This window comes from Lissotriton helveticus, chromosome 2_1 (genome assembly GCF_964261635.1).
Source record: "Lissotriton helveticus chromosome 2_1, aLisHel1.1, whole genome shotgun sequence".
In the NCBI taxonomy this organism is placed as follows: domain Eukaryota; kingdom Metazoa; phylum Chordata; class Amphibia; order Caudata; family Salamandridae; genus Lissotriton; species Lissotriton helveticus.
This window is the reverse complement of record NC_136059.1, coordinates 971,735,201-971,754,663: the sequence shown is the minus strand read 5'-3', so window position 1 is coordinate 971,754,663 and position 19,463 is coordinate 971,735,201. Positions and strand designations below refer to the sequence as shown.

Sequence of the window (19,463 nt, the reverse complement as noted above, 5' to 3'; positions counted from 1 at the left end):
CACATTAGAAATATATAGCACTCCGACAAAGTAGTAAGATTATAAAACTTTAATAATTTATAAATATATACAAGAAAACAAAAATAGTAATAACATATAAACATTTTTAGGGAAAAACAACGAAGTAGCGGTCGGCTGTGCGAATAGTCCCAACGCAGCACAACGTCCAGATTTCCGGCGTGGGGCGTCGCGGGGGGTGGGTCATCAGTAGCAAACTGTTGTGCGAATAGTTCCAAGGCAGCAGAACACGCCGAAATCTAGATGACACGAAAGTGATGTCTAGTAAGTTGCCACCCAGCAAATAACGGCGTGGGGCGTCGCGGGGGGTGGGTCATCAGTAGCAAACTGTTGTGCGAATAGTTCCAAGGCAGCAGAACGATGGCACCAAGGTGATGTCCAGTAAGTTGCCGCACTGGTTTTGGTATCCTACAATGCTGCTCCGAATAACGGCGTGGGGCGCCCCGGGGGAGGCGGCGTGAACGGGCCTCTCCAGGTGGAGTTTCATCTGTTGTAGTGGGGCGCCCCTTTACCGTTTCAGTTGCCATTCCGTCCGTTTTTGGTCCACTGTGTCAAAAGCCGCAATTCAGCTGAGTTGCGCCCACTCTTGCGGTGCAGCGATAGGCGGCTGTCACAGGACTCTCAAAATGGCGGCAGGCTCTTTCCTTTTTGGGCCTGGTGCACTGAAATGGCCCTGGGACACCTTGGAAATCGGACGCTTGTCTGCTAGGTCTTGGACCCCATTCTCGAAAGCGTCCCCTCCGCCTTGAGAATTCATCAAAAGTTTTGGGGGCCCCGACTCCTGCAGGCTTCTGGTGGGGAGCGGCTGCCATGATTGCTCGCGGAATGACCACGACGGAGCTACGAGATGGTGGTGCTCTCATGCTGACGCCAGTTTAGTCTGAAACATCCAGAAACAAGGTGGGGCTTTCATCGTTTGGGGGGAAAAAAAAGTTTTCATCCAATGAAAAGTGTTGTTTTTAGGTCATATGATCAAGCCTTCCATCATTAGGAAACCAAAAGTAAAATGAACCAATGAAAAGTTTTATAAACGAGTCACATGACCTGTTATGCGGCATAGGGTATAAAATGCGGAGAAAATACGTTGGCACGTCAGGCGGCGTCAGTAGCGGACCGATGTGCGAATAGGCCGAAGGCAATACAACGCGTCAAGATCCGGATGGCACCGAGGTGGTGTCCAGCAAGTTGCAGCACTGGTGTGGCCATCCTACAATGCTGAAAGTCGGCGTGGGGCGCCCCGTTGGCCTGTGAGTTTGCGTCAGTAGCGGACCGATGTGCGAATAGGCCGAAGGCAGCACAACGCGCCAAGATCCGGATGGCACCGAGGTGGTGTCTAGTAAGTTGCCGCACTGGTGTGGCCATCCTACAATGTTGAAAGTCGGCGTGGGGCGCCCCGTTGGCCTGTGAGATGGCGTCAGTAGCGGACCGATGTGCGAATGGGGCCAAAGGCAGCGCAACAATATTTTCTGACTGATACCACAAGGCGCTGAGATGCCAAGATCCGGATGGCACCGAGGTGGTGTCTAGCAAGTTGTGGCACTGGTGTGGCCATCCTACAATGGTAAAAGTCGGCGTGGGGCGCCCTGTTGGCCTGTGAGATGGTGTCAGTAGCGGACTGATGTGCGAATGGGGCCAAAGGCAGCGCAACAATATTTTCTACAATATTTTCGGAGTAGAAGACACCACAAGGCGCTGAGATGCCAAGATCCGGATGGCACCGAGGTGATGTCTAAGTTGCGGACTGATGTGCGAATGGGGCCAAAGGCAGCGTAACAATATTTTTTGTATGGAAGATACCACTAGGCGTTGAGATGCCAAGATTCGGATGGCACCGAGGTGATGTCTAGCAAGTTGCTGTACTGGTGTGGTCATCCTACAATGCTGAAACTCGGCGTGGGTCGCCCCATTAGCCTGTGAGATGGCGTCAGTAGCGGACCGATGTGCGAATAGGCCGAAGGCAGCACAACGCGCCAAGATCCGGATGTCACCGTGGTGGTTTCATAGTTGAGAGGCACTTCATCTGCAGTGGGGCGCCGAGATCCGGATGGCACCGAGGTGATGTCTAGCAAGTTGCTGTACTGGTGTGGTCATTCTACAATGCTGAAAGTCGGCGTGGGGCGCCCCATTAGCCTGTGAGATGGCGTCAGTAGCGGACTGATGTGCGAATGGGGCCAAAGGCAGCGCAACAATATTTTCTGAAGAGAAGACACCAAAAGGTGCTGACATTCCAAGATCCGGATGGCACCGAGGTGGTGTCTAGCAAGCTATGCAGTTGAGTTGTGTGCGCACTTGCGGAGAATAGGTCGAAGGCAGCATAACAATGTTTTCTGAATAGAAGACACCACAAGGGGTTGAGATTCGGTTACCACCGAGGTGATGTCTAGCAAGTTGCCGCACTGGTGTGGCCATCCTACAATACTGCTCCGAATAACGGCGTGGGGTGCCCGAAGGGGGGGGGAGCCGGCGTGAATGGGCCTTCCTAGGTGGAGGCTCGTCTGCTGTAGTGGGGCGCCCCTTTACCGTTTCAGTTGCCATTCAGCTGAGTTTTGGCTGCTCTTGATGCTACAGCGACAGGCGGCTGCAAGAGGACTCTCAAAATGGCGGCCTGTTCTTTGGATTTGGGCCTGGTCCACTAAAATGGCCCTGGGACACCTTAGAACTCGGACGCTCGATTTTTTTTTCCTTTCCTGTACATGCAAAAAAAGGTAAATGCCCGGTACGTTACACGCTTCATCTGCCACGATGAACTCTCCAGAGGAACCGAAAAAAAATATAGTTGTGGTAACTATAACATGCATCGTCATATGGAGAGGTGGCACCAATTAATTATAGTGCTGCATAAAAGAGAGATTTGGAGGAGAACCCCTGACCTGCTAGTACATTCATCAAAGAAGTGGCACTGAGAGCTTCAGAGGCAAGGGAAACGGTCCCAAATATTTAGAAGAACTTTGGAAAGATTAAAATGACATGTTTAGATTGTGGCAAATTAATTTCATGTGGACAGATGAGTGTTACTCTAATAAATACAGCATATGAACATCATCATAGTCGATGGTTAGTAGAGACATTTTGACTATATCCTGGACCTGCCCGTCCTCGCCCAAAATGGCGCCGGAATAAATGGGACTCGTAACTCCTTGTTGTGTACTGGTTGCAGAACCTTGAAATCACGAGATACGTATGCAGTTTTGAAGCACATGGCGGGCGGGGACGAGAATTGATTGAATATTTCGACATCCCTATTGATATTAAGTTCTGATGTGTTATTGATTATTGTACTGTTGAAAGTTCGAATTAACGTCACCCATGGTACTTGCCCGCAAATGTATATCTAGATAATTTTATTTTAACTGGCCCTGTCGTATTTTAATTATAAAATGTACGTCCACCGATTCCGTAACTGTTAGACACCTTAGTTCTTGCAACCTAATGGCCCGCCCGTTACGTTCCTCTACAGTGTAAATGTCTATTCATCATATACGATTACAGTTTGCTCTGTGGCAGGCCCACGTGGTTATAGGCAAGTATTTGTATAATGAAATTTTCACAATAAAGGTTTTTAAAAGAAAACATGGTAGTAGTATATACATTGGTAAAGTTTTTAATAATAGTGACTGTTTTAGAATCATTAAAAGGCAAGTGAAATAAAGCAGACCAATTACATGAAGGGTAAAAGGTATAATACGAAGGAACGCAGTAAAGATAAATGGTCAAGGGCTGTTGTGTTTTCTATTCCTGCAACATAAAGTGATCGATAAGAATCTCATATTCAGGCGTATCGGCGACTAAGACAGCAGGTCGACCCTCTTTTGCTCAACGGCTCCGTCATGGGACGAAGAAACGCTCTTTTTCTCGAAAAAATAATATATTTTACTTGCAGGACAGTTGTAAAATTTCCGGGAAAGTACATTAGCCTGGAACATTATAACATATATTTAAGAAAAAATAATGTTCGGAAGTAATGAAAAGCGTAATTTTTAGGTCATATGACCAAGCCTTTCATCATTACAATAAGAAAAGTAAAATGAACCAATGAAAAGTTTTATTAACAAGTCACATGACTTGTTATGCTTACGTTACGCGCTGCGCGCCCCGGATGACTTCCGGATGCGCTAACGCGGCGCGTCATATGACGCATTACGCGACAACGCAGGTACAGAATATAGTCAAAATGTCTCCACCAACCAGCGGTCGGAACACAACCCCTTTCAGCAGGCTAAATAGTTCTGTTAAATGACAACAGAAGGGACAGGCAACAAGAACCATCAGTCAAAGAGGGGAGGGCTAGTTCTTCTCTACCGGGTTACATTGGGGCGCTACCGGAACTGATCGAATTGGTAGTCTACAGTGTTTCTGGATGTTTCAGACTGAAGCTGGGGTTAGCATGAGAGCAGCACCATTTTGTAGCTCCGTCGTGGTCATTCCGCAACCAATCATGGCAGCCGTTCTTTATCGTTATTTTGGGCGGGGTGGGTGGCGGAGCCGAGCTGTTTTGCAGCCATCATTGTGTAGAGTTCAGTTCATCTCACTAGTTTTGTATTTGTCATGAGGGGTTGTTCCTAATGTTTCTATTTTAGCGAGGTCAAAAAGAGATCCCATTAGTGGCCTACTGATTTTGCTCGATTCCTTTTCTTTTTTTTAACACGATTTTTCGTTATCTGCAAAGACTAAACAGAGTATTGCGACTCTGTGTTTGTTTGTAAATAGAGAATGAACTAAAGAGAACTAATTCTAAAACAGTAAATACTTGGATAACAATCAATCAAATGGAGAGAGAAGCAGGCACGACGGATTACAACGGGGGCAAAGGCCTGCGTTAACTACCTTTCACTATCTGCAAAGAGAGAGTACTCCTAATAGAAATGAGGGGGGGGGCACCATTCAAAGCAGATCAGTGTGCATAAACGCGAAAATGTTTTCACTTACCACGTACTTGACATTCGACAGCTTATGATATTTGCTATTAAAAAACCATTGAAATTCACTGAAAAAACCATAGGTTATAGACCATATATAGTTAGGAATTAGCATTTACAAAACCTTGAAAATTCACTGAAAAAACCATAGGTTATAGACCATATATAGTTAGGAATTAGCATTTAAAAAACCTTATTTTACTCACACAAAACCATTGAAATTCCATATATAGTTAGTTGCACTAACTATATATCGCGCACCCGCAATCCACTGCTGATCATGTCACATATTACATCATTCATGACATGGTCAGTGACATCACTGATGTGATATGGTCTATAACCTATGGTTTTTTCAGTGAATATATATATAGATATCCCACTGCTCCTGAATGCCCCAAGGCAAAGGCGCACACTCCGCGAGGACAGGGGGTCCTGGGGCCCGGAATCCTTTGAGTCCCACAAGGAGCCGGCGGCTGATGGGATTGTGTGTTGGAACGTGCTACCGAGGCCCATTCAGGGCTTTCATGGACAGTTTGAATTACCGTGTATCCATCTAAGGAATTATGGGTATGACACAGACTACAAGGCCCAGCAACCATTGCGTTCTAGCCCATCTGAGGGTAGTTAATAACTTGAAATATGGGCGTGTCATACAACACGAACTTTTGCCAAGCCGCTGATGAAGAGTTATGAACTCAGAAACGCGTCAGGCTTTTAATGATCGGCACAAGAGCTGTAAATCCTATCGGAAGACGAAATCCAACCTTACCCGATTGAACGCCTCTGTGCGAGCTGCTGGCCGTGTGCGCCTTTGCCTTGGGGCATTCAGGAGCAGTGAGATTATACGCGGCAGCCCAGCCGCGAAAGGCGCACCACTCCGCGAGGACAGGGGATCCTGGGGCCCGGAATCCTTTGAGTCCCACAAGGAGCCGGCGGCTGATGGGATTGTGTGTTGGAACGGGCTACGGAGGCCCATTCAGGGCTTTCAAGAGCTGTAAATCCTATCGGAAGACGAAATCCAACCTTACCCGATTGAACGCCTCTGTGCGAGCTGCTGGCCGTGTGCGCCTTTGCCTTGGGGCATTCAGGAGCAGTGAGATTATACGCGGCAGCCCAGCCGCGAAAGGCGCACCACTCCGCGAGGACAGGGGGTCCTGGGGCCCGGAATCCTTTGAGTCCCACAAGGAGCCGGCGGCTGATGGGATTGTGTGTTGGAACGTGCTACCGAGGCCCATTCAGGGCTTTCAAGAGCTGTAAATCCTATCGGAAGACGAAATCCAACCTTACCCGATTGAACGCCTCTGTGCGAGCTGCTGGCCGTGTGCGCCTTTGCCTTGGGGCATTCAGGAGCAGTGAGATATATATATATATATATATATATATATATATATATATATATATATATTACCTACTGGCGGTCGCCAGTAGGTATATATAGTTAGGATTTTTTCTCTATGGGTTTTTTGAAAATTCTATGTCTAATAACTTTGGCGTTTGTGGACGGAATTGGCTGAAATTTTCAGGAAAATGGCACATTTTGTTTCTGAGCAGCCCTTGAAAATTTGGGGGGGGTTCGTCCAGTGGGGGCCGAGAAAAAAGGGGGGTCCCAAAACGTGTTTTTAACATTGAGTTTTCCATAGGGCGGTTGGCCTCACTTTTAGCCCGAACGGCTGAATGGATTTGCACGAAACTTGGCAAAATTGTAGGGACTGGTAGCCCGATGTGCCTTTTGTAGGTCTCAATATATGTGCTCCAGTGGATTTTGAGAAATTAACGTTTAAAAAAAGATATATATCTGTAACAGCGGACCGGTTAGCGCTCTGGTTCGCGGACTTTTCGCGCAACGGAGCTTTGTGAAGCGAAGCTGATTGGTTCTCCGGCGTCTGTCAACATTCCAAACAGTCCGTAGCGGCCGCCATCTTGTCTCTCGGTAGGATCGAGAGACAAGAGGAGGTCAAAACAAAGGGGGAAATAACTATAAGGGGGCATAGTAGATCCTCGCTGACCCCCTAGGTTTGATGTGGAGGTTTTAAAAGGGCCCCGCGGGGCAAAAAAAAAAAAAATAATAATAATTGAACGGCTGAATGGATTTGCACGAAACTTGGCAAAATATTAGGGACTGGTAGCCCGATGTGCCTTTGCTAGGTCTCAATATATGTGCTCCAGTGGATTTTGAGAAATTAACGTTCAAAAAAAGATATATATCTGTAACAGCGCTCCGCTTCGCGTAACGGAGGTTTGCGAAGCTGATTGGTCATTCTGTCACTGGGCTATAGTTGGGCTACATCTGGCTGATATTTGGGCTACATTTGTTTTTTTGTGTGTCTGGCGGCCATCTTTGGGCTACATTGGGCTACATTGGGCTTCATTGGGCTACATTCGGCTAATTAGCAAATAGCTCATCGCAAACTAGGAATGGTAAAGAATCGCTATTTATTCCTTAAAGTTCGCTATTTAGGAAATGCAAATAACTTTGATGATACATATGGCGGTTCATCTCTAACAAGATAAGAAGCATAGGGATAGATTTATGATGACTGGCGCATCACCAGGGATGTGTTAGTCATTCTGTGCCGCTGTTCCGTCACCTATGGTGTGCTGCATTTACAATGCGGCGCATCATGGGGCAAAAACAGCACAGATGCGTGATGTATCTGTGCCGTAAAGGTGGCGCATTGCTGGAGTTGTATCGCAAGTGTGATGAAGCTCCAGCAAGGGTCGGGGGTGCCCCTGTCGCAGGGTTTCTGTTCTCACACAGAACTGTGGACAGAGGATTGGAACCTCGGCGAATTAGGGTGTCCCAAAACTCACGTTAGTAATCAAAAACTATTTAGCAAGCTAGGTACAGTGTCACATTGGATATAACAAACTCTCAATGTTTAGACAATCCAGAATATGAACTTATAGTACCTCAGGATACGTGGAACTCATGAACAGTCGGTCGTTATATATTTCTTAGAAACCAGAACATGGAGTTAAGAAGAACACATGTGTATTTGAAATGTTTATTTACTAATGCCGTCTTCTCAGGCGTAGTACCTTAGATAATAAAAGTACACATATTATCAGTAGCAAAATTACCAGCATAGTTACTAGTACATAAAAAGTGAATGGTGATAGTATGTTAACATGCTGTAAATGAATAAGAGTTAGCAACACTTATAAGCAGCCGCGGGCCGTGGAGGGAGTTACGGTGAGGCAGGGAGGCGGGGAGGGGGAGAAGCAGGGTGGAGAATACAAGTACACATATTATCAGTAGCAAAATTACCAGCATAGTTACTAGTACATAAAAAGCGAATGGTGACAGTATGTTAACATGCTGTAAATGAATAAGAGTTAGCAACACTTATAAGCAGCCGCGGGCCGTGGAGGGAGTTACGGTGGGGCAGGGAGGCGGGGAGGGGGAGGGGCAAGGTAGAGAGGGCTCCACCCTGCTTCTCCCCCTCCCCGCCTCCCTGCCCCATCGTAACTCCCTCCACGGCCCGCGGCTGCTTATATCTCACCCTCCCTAATACACATATTATATTATTTGCTAAGAAGGTCTCTTTGTGTTGGTTTAGGGCGTGTCCATACTTTAGTGTCTTAGATTTGAAGGAATCACATCAGCATACACCAGCTCTCTCTTCATGTGAACCGCATCAACTGTTGTGTATGTGTGTTCGGCAAAGCAATATAAAACCCGCCTCATGCCCAGAATTGGCAGAAGTTGCACTTATGTTATGAGTATGAAGTCGTGGAGATCAGACCTCATAACAATTCTGTATCGTGTTGTTCTTGAAACTTTAGCACTCGCTGTACAGATATAGTTTAACAAGTAAAGCAGATAGTAGACCAATAACATATTATTCTCATGTAAACCACGATGAACTTTTAGGTGGAAAGCTAAAGCAACAACTAAGTGTCGTGTGCAGAAGTTGCAAAAAAGGAAAAATGGCGTTTAAACCGGTAATGAGCCCATGCTAACTTAACACGGTGTAAAGATATCCAGGACCTAGATGACACCTCCTCATGATCCGGAAACGAACTGAATAAGATAATAGAAGTGCCATCTCATGAGAGCAGATTGCAAGTTTATATGTGGACGGTCCGCAAGGTAAAGCATTAAAAACTAGGAAAATTCAATGCTAAAGAAAAATAAAACAGCCAAGTACTTTATCGAGTCTTAAGCCAATAGGCAAGGTAAATAATAAAAACTTGACAAATAAGTCAATGAATTGTCAATGAAATGCTAGTACTCAGCATATCAAACATGAAAAAGGTCTATGACATAACTGTGTATGCAAAATAAGCTGCAACAGCCTCCAATAGGAAGTCACCGTCTTCATCCGAAAACAGTTCAGCCATCCAATTTAAAAGCGGAAAAGAACATACGTGCTCTCCCAGCACCGGATCCTCTATCACCATCAGAGGACAGCTCGGTGGGTTTTCAAGAAAGCTGTGTTCCAAGAAAGACTGTGCTGCCGCCAGTAAATTCCAGGGACCAAGTAGTCCATGCATCAATGCCACAGCCATAATCCTTTCGCCAGGACAAATCAACTCGTGAGTAATGATAGGAGTCATCAGCTGATTAAAGTCGACGTCAGGAGAAACCGGTCCGCAGAGACACAAATCAATGGCCCAATCGAAATCACAGGTCAGGCAGTGAAATACAGGCTGGACACAGGTGAAGTAGGAGAACCGAAAAGATAATCCATATGCCGTGCTTAATATCGCCAACGGCATTGTGCCATAATATTCTAGCATGCGATTGCGGAACAGTGTCAGCAGCTGCAGGGTCGGAGGTTGCATAGGAGGGACATCCATATTTAAAAATGTAAAAAAGCACAAGAGCGTCCGCTGGTAATGCAAGTAAAAATGCAATCCACGAACCAGAGTGGAGAAAATGGAATGAAAGGGAGCAGGGATGACTCCAAAGATTTTCTCAAATGAAGTCACGAGACCACTGGTAACAACTTTAAAAAAGTGTGCCAGGGATTTTGTGGAGGATGCTTTAAAGATAGTCGGAAACATGTTGCTGAAATTGAAAGGCAAACCTGTGTACGGGTGTTCGCTATGTGAAGTACGAAAGTTTCACGGGCCGAACTCAAGGCCACCTCTCTCTGAGACAAAAGAGCTCTTATTCTTGTCATGCCGTTGAAACGTGTCCCAAGGTTGGTATTTGTGGCCAGATTGAAAACTCCCTATGTTCATGTGTGGGAGGAAATAGAACATTTCTGCAGCAAATAACCCGTTCACTTACTGTTACGATAAAAGGAATACTTTTAATTAACTCAGAACAATCTTCATTATTGAGCATCAAATAACTACCATTTTCCAACAACTTGAACGTGGGGATGATAGCAGGAACTGGCGTGCCTTGCAACACGCAAGCCATATTTGGTCGGTGTTTGTTGCATGAATCGTGTAACTGTATGTGCCTACACATTAGTGAATGATCTGGCGTCTCAGTGCATTCCTCTCCATTCAGATAAACTTCTTGATCATCTTTGAAACATCTGTATGTGTATGGAAGCGACCAGACCTCATGAACAAAAGCACTACCTAAAGGTTCATAAAGACCTATTGGTATATATTTCATACAATTTGAAAAGTTATATAAAGCAAAAGGCAGCGTTATTAAACCGTGGATAAGGCATGTTGCCAAAAAACCCGCAATCCTCTGCTGATGATGTCACTGAGCATGTCATGAATGATGTAATATGTGACATCATCAGTAGTGGATTATGGGTAATAGTATCTCTAGTTTACTCCCCTATAGCTGTCTTTCTTTTAACATAAGTGTGTGTTTCCTTCCCTTATACTTACTGTTTTTGGTTCGCTTCCAGTTCGCGTACCAGCGAGCGAACTAGGAAGCGAACTAAGAGAAATAGAGGTTGGCACAGTTCCAAATATTGTACCAATTTTTTAATAACGGGGAGGTAGTTCTGAAAAGAACTTTTTTTTTTTTTTTTCTGAACATTTTTTTACTGTTTTTGAATTTTTCGGAACAGTTTTATATTTTTTTGGGTTTTTCTTGGAGGGGGCAATGAAAACGATTCATTGTAAAGGGCTCAACAGGAGCAACAAAACAAAAAAAAGAAGTATTTATTATTTTGGGCGTTTCGGACAAACTTGCATATGATAGTCAATAGCTCTGTTGATCAGAGTGATGCTTCTTTCTCCGTAGGAAATGAATCCATCGCAAAATACGCAGGTGTGTTTTACTTCACCAAATCTCATTTGTATATTTGGCACCATCTCCCTGCCCTCTGGTCTCGTTACTTCCGGTACAACAGATCTTCTGGCCATAATAGGGAGATTATCTAGGTCGTTCCGAAACTGTGCAGCACTGTAGTTGTTAGGATGCCACCTAGTCATATGGCGATGCATTGTGTAGTTTCCGAAACTGTATTTTTTGTCGGTCCCTCTGGACAGTCTATCTTGACATATAAGGCAAGTTACGTATCTTGCATTTACTTTTTTCTGACCTTTGGGAATTTTAAAAAATTGCCAAATGAAGTTTTCTTTCCGGTGAGACGTCTTGGGCTGCTCAGGCAAAAACTGCCTCTCTTCGTGCTCGTCCTCCTGTTCCTCTTCTTCTTCTTCTTGTTGAATTACAACTTGAGCAGGTGGTCCACTCTTCCTTGGATGTGGTGGAGGTGGTGGGGAAGCACCAGCTGAAGCTACTAAAGAAGCCATTGCTCAGTGATCACAAAGGGTCTTTCTCTCACAATGATGAAAGTCAGAGTGAGGAAAGAAGGAGGGATTTTCATCATTTGGGAAAAACAAGAGTTCTCAACCAATCAAAAGTGTTCATTTTAGATTATATGACCTAGTCTTACATCATTAGGAAACCAAAAGTGAAATGAACCAATGAAAAGTGTTATTACCAAGTCACATGACTTGCTGTGTTTACGTTAAGCGCTTTGCAGGGCCTCCCGGTTTGCTTCCAGAAACCTGCGCTTTGGCACTCGCTTCGCGTACCAGTTCGCTAACGTAGCACGTCATATGACGTATCACGCGACAACGTGGAACGTCATGCGGACGGGAGGCGTCACGATGTTGTTTTCTAACGCGGCACTTGCGGTAAAGAAACGTTTACCGGCTCGCGGTCTATTTCGCGGCATCAAGGTCAGCTAACGGGAAGCTTCCCGATTCGCGAAGCGGGAACGAAGAAAAAAAAATATTTTAAAAAAAAATTATTCATAAACATATAAAATATATTTTTGGATTTAAAGAAGAATACATTTTACAGCTACAGATATTAGCTGTTAAAAAACCAATGAAATTCACAGAAAAAACCATAGGTTATAGACCATATATAGTTAGGAATTAGCATTTACAAAACCTTGAAAATTCACTGAAAAAACCATAGGTTATAGACCATATATAGTTAGGAATTAGCATTTAGAAAACCTTATTTTACTCACACAAAACCATTGAAATTCCATATATAGTTAGTTGCACTAACTATATATCGCGCACCTGCAATCCACTGCTGATGATGTCACATATTACATCATTCATGACATGGTCAGTGACATCACTGATGACATCACTGATGACATCTCAAATGACATCACTGATGACATCACTGATGACAACATCAAGTGACTGTATGCTTCTGTAAAGTTAAAATATGTCTTACATATTGAAGAATGAGTGGATGTATAAGTGTCTGGATGAAGGATTTAGTAGGTGCATGACTGACTGTATAAGTGAGTGATTAAATGTGTCTCACTGAGTGCATGGGTTAGTGACTAAACTGTTTTAAATTGTGCATCATTGTGTCTGTTGTTTTGTAATCTGATGCATGTGTTGATCATTAGCTATATGACTAACTATATGGGTTATTGATTAGTTGCCCAAGTATTTGTATGGGAGACTGAGTGTGTGTGTGGGTGTCTGGGAGGTGTATGACTCTGTGCATAGATGTGTGAGCAGTTGATTCACTAGATGTATGGGTTCAAAAGTGCATGTGGAAACATCTGTATGGGCGGTTGACTGTGTGCATGAGTGTATTGGTGAGTGAATGGATATCTCAGTGCTACATGTCAAAGTAAGTACATATGTAAAACACAGTACATGTGATAGTTGACATATATAAATAACTGTGCATAAGAGCCAGTGAATGTGTGAGTGGCTGTATGGATTATTGTGAACTTGTATCAGGGATTGTATAACAGAGTAAATATGTGTTATTATATGTTCCAATAAGTAAGGTGTGTATAACTATATAGTTGAGGAAATCGAGGTGTGATTGATTCTTTGCAAGACTGACTAGGTGTGTGAGTAACTCCATGGATGAGTGACAGTCTGTGAGTGTCTGTTTACACTGAGTGTATCTAAGGTTATATTAGAGTCTGAAGAGGTTCATTGTATCATCACATGAATGATGTCATCAGTGATGTGATCAGTAATGTCAAATGAGATGTCATCAGTGATGTCATCAGTGATGTCATTTGAGATGTCATCAGTGATGTCATCAGTGATGTCACTGACCATGTCATGAATGATGTAATATGTGACATCATCAGCAGTGGATTGCAGGTGCGCGATATATAGTTAGTGCAACTAACTATATATGGAATTTCAATGGTTTTGTGTGAGTAAAATAAGGTTTTCTAAATGCTAATTCCTAACTATATATGGTCTATAACCTATGGTTTTTTCAGTGAATATATATATATATATATATATATATATATATATATATATATATATACTATATATATATATATATATATATACTTATATATATATATATATACTTATATATATATACTTATATATATATATATATATATATATATATATATACTTATATATATATATATATACTTATTTATGATTCGTAATATGAAATGGTCTAATGAAGAACACACTTTATTTTGTATTGCTTTATCGATTGTTTTCCTCTTGTTAATGTAACAAAATTGCATGAATTTTATAATTGTGTGACGATATATTTGTGTGATTGTTGCGATTTGCAAAAGATTCATGGCCATGTGTTGTACATCACTTGATTAAGCTAAACTTAATACAGGGGGGCGATACTCGAATTACCGGGAACTGTGTTAAATTGCTCCAAAATGTGTATCTTAAGCATTACTTTTTCTGTAGCTGTCACTTCATGGGATGGAAACAGTTAACATTTACTGTCCATTTGTTGTTCCTCCCATTCCATTCACTTCACAAAACCTGCTATCCACTCAGCATAAGGGACGTTTCCCCGCCGAATTAGACTTCACGCGCACCAGCACACGTCACCAATCAGAGATCAGAGATTTGTCTTTGTGATTTTAATTACCGTGGTGAAGGTTTGGAATGGGCATTCTGTGTGTTTTTCTGCTCCTTGTTTTGGTTCGTGGCGCCCTTGCTCGCCGTAATTCTGACGCCCACCCACACAAACACAGTGGATAGATTTATTTTCCGATTTTCCTTTATATATGGAATCCAATTCGACATGTTTGTCCTCATAGGAATAAGCCCCATTGCTTGTGCTTTATTACATAACTCTTGCAGGCAAGCATCCTTATTTTAACGGAGAAGTACTTCAAGAAAGTATTTTGCCATTTTAATGTATATTCAGTTAGGGGCTAATAGTGTTAGCTGCCAATGCCAGGGTAATATTCTCATTCCATCAAGCATTGCTTTCAGCGAAATGGAGGGCGAGCGTTCTCTGTGCACTGGTATGTTGATAACGGGCGGCGGTATCTCTGCGTGCATTATTGCTGGAAGAAAAGTACTTACATTGCAGCCTTGTACTGGAAGTGGTCATGTGCTCCCCGGTGCTCTCTCCCTTTCACAGGCTCAGAGCAGAGCACTCTGCATGGCTCTCTGCTTTACCGTTAACTGCATTTCTTTAAAGAAATCTGTAAGGTTTAATATTTCCAAAGGAAACATGGAAATGCGCCAACTATACATGTTCAGTCCGCAGAAAGAAAATTGGGCTGTATGCCGTCTGTGGAAAAAAACCCATAATTTTCCGCGACAAAAGGTACTAATTGAGCATTAATTGTTGGACAATGGTGTCCCACTTTTAATTAAATTATATCAAGAATGTGTTTCTACCCTGACACCTTTTGCACTTCACATGGCTAAAATAATAGGGAATATAATATGTTAAGTGGCTGGATATTAAAGCAGACTGGAGGAAGAAGGATTCTGGCCGTGTACGGGGAGGAATGAAACAGCACATTTGAGTCTCGCAGTCCTTTCAGTATTACATTTTCAGGAAATAAAATTACTTGTATATGAAAACAGAGCCTTTCCCTAGCTCCCTCGTTCTCCTGATCAGCTGATGAAGAGACTAGCAGCTCGCTGCTTTGCTGGCTTGTTAATGTTGTCTCCACTAACTGTGATTTCCGACAGCCGGCCTCCTGATAGTGGGAAGGTAAATATCCTCTTGTTTTTATTGTCTCCCAGAACCAGTCGCACCACAACAGGGGCATGTGTAGGTGTGTGGCTAATCCGGCGCTGTCGTCTCTGTATGTCTGTGCACAGCCGAATGCCTAAGGAGAGCAAAAACATTAGCGGCTCACATCCGTGCATGCTGCAATTCCCGATTTGTGGAGCATTTCCCCTGTTCCCAATGTTTCTTAGCTGCAGTGGTGTGTACCGGCCGCCCTGCTTTAGCAGTATGAATATTAATGCATTTCATTTTTTCCTCCTCACGCATCAGATCTTCAGTGGCTGTCGCCGTGCGCGCGTGATGGAAATTGTCTTTTGATTATTAAGGCCTACTGTAGTTTGCGGCTGTCCCTCAGGATTGTGCTCTTCATGTTTGTCCTGGGGATCTGAACGCCGACAGGATGCTCCAGAACCAGATTTCCAAATCCCACTGCTGTTTTAAGATGCCAGAGCAAGCATTTTTCCTCCTCCTTTTTTGTGCTCCGGGCTTTTGTTCGCCATCCGTTTTTCCGTACTCATTTCTATAAATGTGATGTAATCATTCACAATATTGATTGCCGTGCTCACACGAGCGTAAATATTAGCCATGTTTGGTGCTGTGGAAAAGTGAAGGTAATTGCTTTTTGATTAGTGCTCTTTCTTATGCCGGGAAGGATTAGTTTAGCATTTGCATATTGACAGCAATATTGAGATGTGGGAGGAGGGGAAATTCATATCTTTTGTACTGAGATGCATTCATTCAGAAGCCAATTCCAAGGCTTTCCATTCTGCCTGTGGCTGGAGCACTGCAGACCCTTTGTTTCACGTTGATGCCAGCTCTCTTAATATTTGCCTGACTTTAATTGAGGGAAGATGTGATGTAGATCTGTTCATTTGCTGTGTACCGATTGCTTTGTGCTTTGACATTCACACGCCGGTTTGTGTTTTCTAAATCCTCTGTTTCTTCTTAAAAGCTGCTTGGTACAAACCTGAGAACAAGTGGTCCTAGCGCGCGTCTGCATTTAAATTGCCGAGTGTAGCGTTTATGATAAATGCTGTTGTAGCTGGTATGCTTGCCCTTATTGTCATTCCTAACATCAGTCATGCATCCTTTCAGTTTAGCTGTTCTTATTTGTTTATTTGTGAGGCATTCTTCCCCCCTGCTTTTCGATGTTGTGGAGAAGCACAGGTGGCGAGAGAAGATTTATTTTGATGGCAGTAATGAGCATGTGACAGGTGGGAAAGCAGAGGTGTTACTACTGTGTGTACTTTTTTGTACTGGATAAAGAATGTGTATCTTTGTTTTGTTTAATTTCCGTACAATGCACCATGGTTGGTTGTTTTAACTACTATTTGGAAACTTGCAAGCTGTTATAGAATGCATTTCTATTATGTAAATAGATTCTAATGGTGGCATCAACTATTCTTAATTGTGAAATTGTACTTTTCTTTGTTATTCTGTATTTTCTACATTCAGTGACAGAAGGTAAAAGGGTGTTAGTTATCCCATGTATTGTGACGACTCTTCTCAGACCAATGATCCAGAAAATACAGCTTAAAAACAACACTAGAATTCAACTGTTAAACAAGTCCTTGAATAATAATACTCGCGTTTGCTAACACTGTCTATTTTTGTTCTTCAGAATTAAGTAAATTATACAATTGGGTGATTTCACTATTCGCATCTGAGAAGGGCATTTCCCCATCCATTTTCCTATGCCACGCTTTACATTTACTATATGGAATAAACTACATTGAAATGTTTACCTTTTCCTTTAACTTGTGTCTAATATGTTATTTTGTTGGCCAGTTCATAGCACTTTTATAAAAGCAAGCAAATCACATAGTAATGAGACTAAAGTGTGTGAAAATGTAGTAGGAATTAATATAACTAGGAGTTAATTTATTGGTATTTGTTTAGCATACAGTCTGCCATTGGTTGGGCATCAGAGGCTTTGGTAGCCCAGAGGTGACTTTCCAAATGGTTCAGAAGATTCCACTGCAGACTAGAATCTCATTGGACTAGTGAAAATGTGCTGTCAGTAGGGTGGAGTACATTCCAATGCCTTGTGAGTATTGGAGTTTGAGTGAGACTGAAGTGTTGTAACGGATCCTTACTTATTGTCTAGGACTGTACGCATGACCATTACCCGACACAGATATATGTGTATGTGTGTAAGACAGTTGATCATATCGCATGGTGTTTGGTGCAGTAATAGTCATTTAATGGCATAGTCTAGTGTGTTGACTGTATGTTCTGTTTTTTTTGTGTTCTGCTGCACGACAGTGAAGAGTATGTCACAGTGTAGAGTATTATTGTGATCCCCAGGATTCCCAACTATATGAGATATCTGTTATATGGGGGACCCATTTTATACAAAAAGTTCTGCTGTATATTGTGTCTGTCTAGTGAATGGAGATGTGCGCTGTAGTGAGTGCAGCATTTTTCTACTGTATGGAACCTCAGAGCTGTTCTTGATGTGTGTGTAGTGTTTTGTCTAACTTGTCTTGATGAGAGTTGGCGTGTATTGTCCCTGCCTGCAAGGGGTTTTAAAAGCAAGAGTAATGCTCCACTGCTGTGTCTGTGGGGATAAGAGTGTAGTAGGTGTCCTTGGAGGAGGAAGCAAACAATCATTTGTGTCTTTGGTCACGGCATGTGAGCCTAGATACAAAGGAGATTACACTCATGCCTTACTTTACTGTCCCCAGTGGTGCAAGCCATACCTTTGGGAGATTTATATTTAATTGATTTTTATTATCTTTCTCATTTCTACATCGGTTAGTGTGATATTCATGCATGAGTTTTGCCGACCACTACAGTTTGTCTCTATGGAATTTTATACTGACAGTTGTCCTCAGTTAAACTACTCCGGTTTTATCGCAGGGAAACTGGGACGGGGTAGACTACCTTATTTACCTTAAATCACATTTTTGGGTGAAATGCATAAAATCGCTCTTGGTAGACCACTTTTCAACCGACGATAAATGTTTAAACTTTAAAATTTCTCTCTCTACTTTGAATTAAGTGATTCTTTTCACTGCATGTGAAATAAATCGCCTTAATTTACCATTTTCTTCAGTGGCATGTTTAACATTTTGATCCATGTATTTACCCTTTGTCTTCTCTGGGCAGGCTATCGAGGACGGCAACTTGGACGATATGGAAGAGGAAGTGCGGGTTAAGAAACGGAAACGGCGAAGACACATAGACAAGGATTCTGTGAAGGAGGAATTGGAAAAGGCTAAGAAGAAAAGGGGCAGGCCTCCAGCTGAAAAACTGTCCCCAAACCCACCCAAACTGACTAAACAAATGAACACCATCATTGATACGGTTATCAACTATAAGGACAGGTGAGCCTTGCATTTGGTACTTTGTCTCCAAAGCAGGTTGAAGCTGCCATTGACAGTTTCACTTTTTTCACAGCGCTCAAACGTCGTGTAAAAACTCCTTCTTTGTGTCAACCTGTTGATTGAGGGATTAGTATAGGGGTGCAGCCTCAATGATGTTCAGTAACAGGTTTTGCTGTTTACATTACAAATAAAATATTGTGCTCTCTGTCAACAATCTCAGGGTAATATTTTTAGAAAGTATAACTTAACCTTATTAAATCCACACATTGTCCGCACTTCACACTGTGAAGCCACAAGGGAAAATCAAATCTCAGTATGTAAGTCCGTTTGTGTGGAGCAAATTAGTGTATCAGGTGGAAATGCCAAAGTCAGCAGAAAGTTGTTTGTCCTAGAGTACACAATATCAGAGTGCATTTTGTTAAGTGGCTGCCACTCCCTCAGTGTTGTTTTGCTTTTTAACCTCTACAGAAAAGCCTTTAATGCATGCAACTAAGTGAGGATGTATATTTTCCCTCACGGCTCAGCTAAGTTTTGGAAGATTTACAGGCTGAGGCATTTGTGACTAACCCCAGCAATGTCTTTCTTTTACATTGTATAGTTTTCTCTGTTGCAGTGTTTCTGGTATGAATCCGGAATAGTCAGCTTTTGAGATTCCTCTTATGTGCTCTCCTGTTTCCAAGCATCACATCGGAATGTGATTTTTTTGTATATACTTTCTTCAAGCCGGGATTGTTGTCCTTCCATCTGTAAAACCTTAGTCAAAAAAACGCTATCTCCAACATGCCTACCGTACATCAATATCTC

The 19,463-nt window shown here is 42.8% G+C and overlaps 1 protein-coding gene across 3 annotated transcripts in view; it reads left to right on the top strand.

Moving 5' to 3' along the window:
- SMARCA2 (SWI/SNF related BAF chromatin remodeling complex subunit ATPase 2) overlaps positions 1-19,463 on the top strand; it is a 1,851,064-nt gene that overhangs the window by 1,548,208 nt on the left and 283,393 nt on the right. For all 3 annotated transcript variants that reach the window (XM_078675722.1, XM_078675721.1, XM_078675720.1), the window contains one exon: positions 18,442-18,659. In XM_078675722.1, the coding sequence (XP_078531848.1) occupies positions 18,442-18,659 (218 nt within the window). The remainder of the gene's footprint in view (positions 1-18,441; positions 18,660-19,463) is intronic.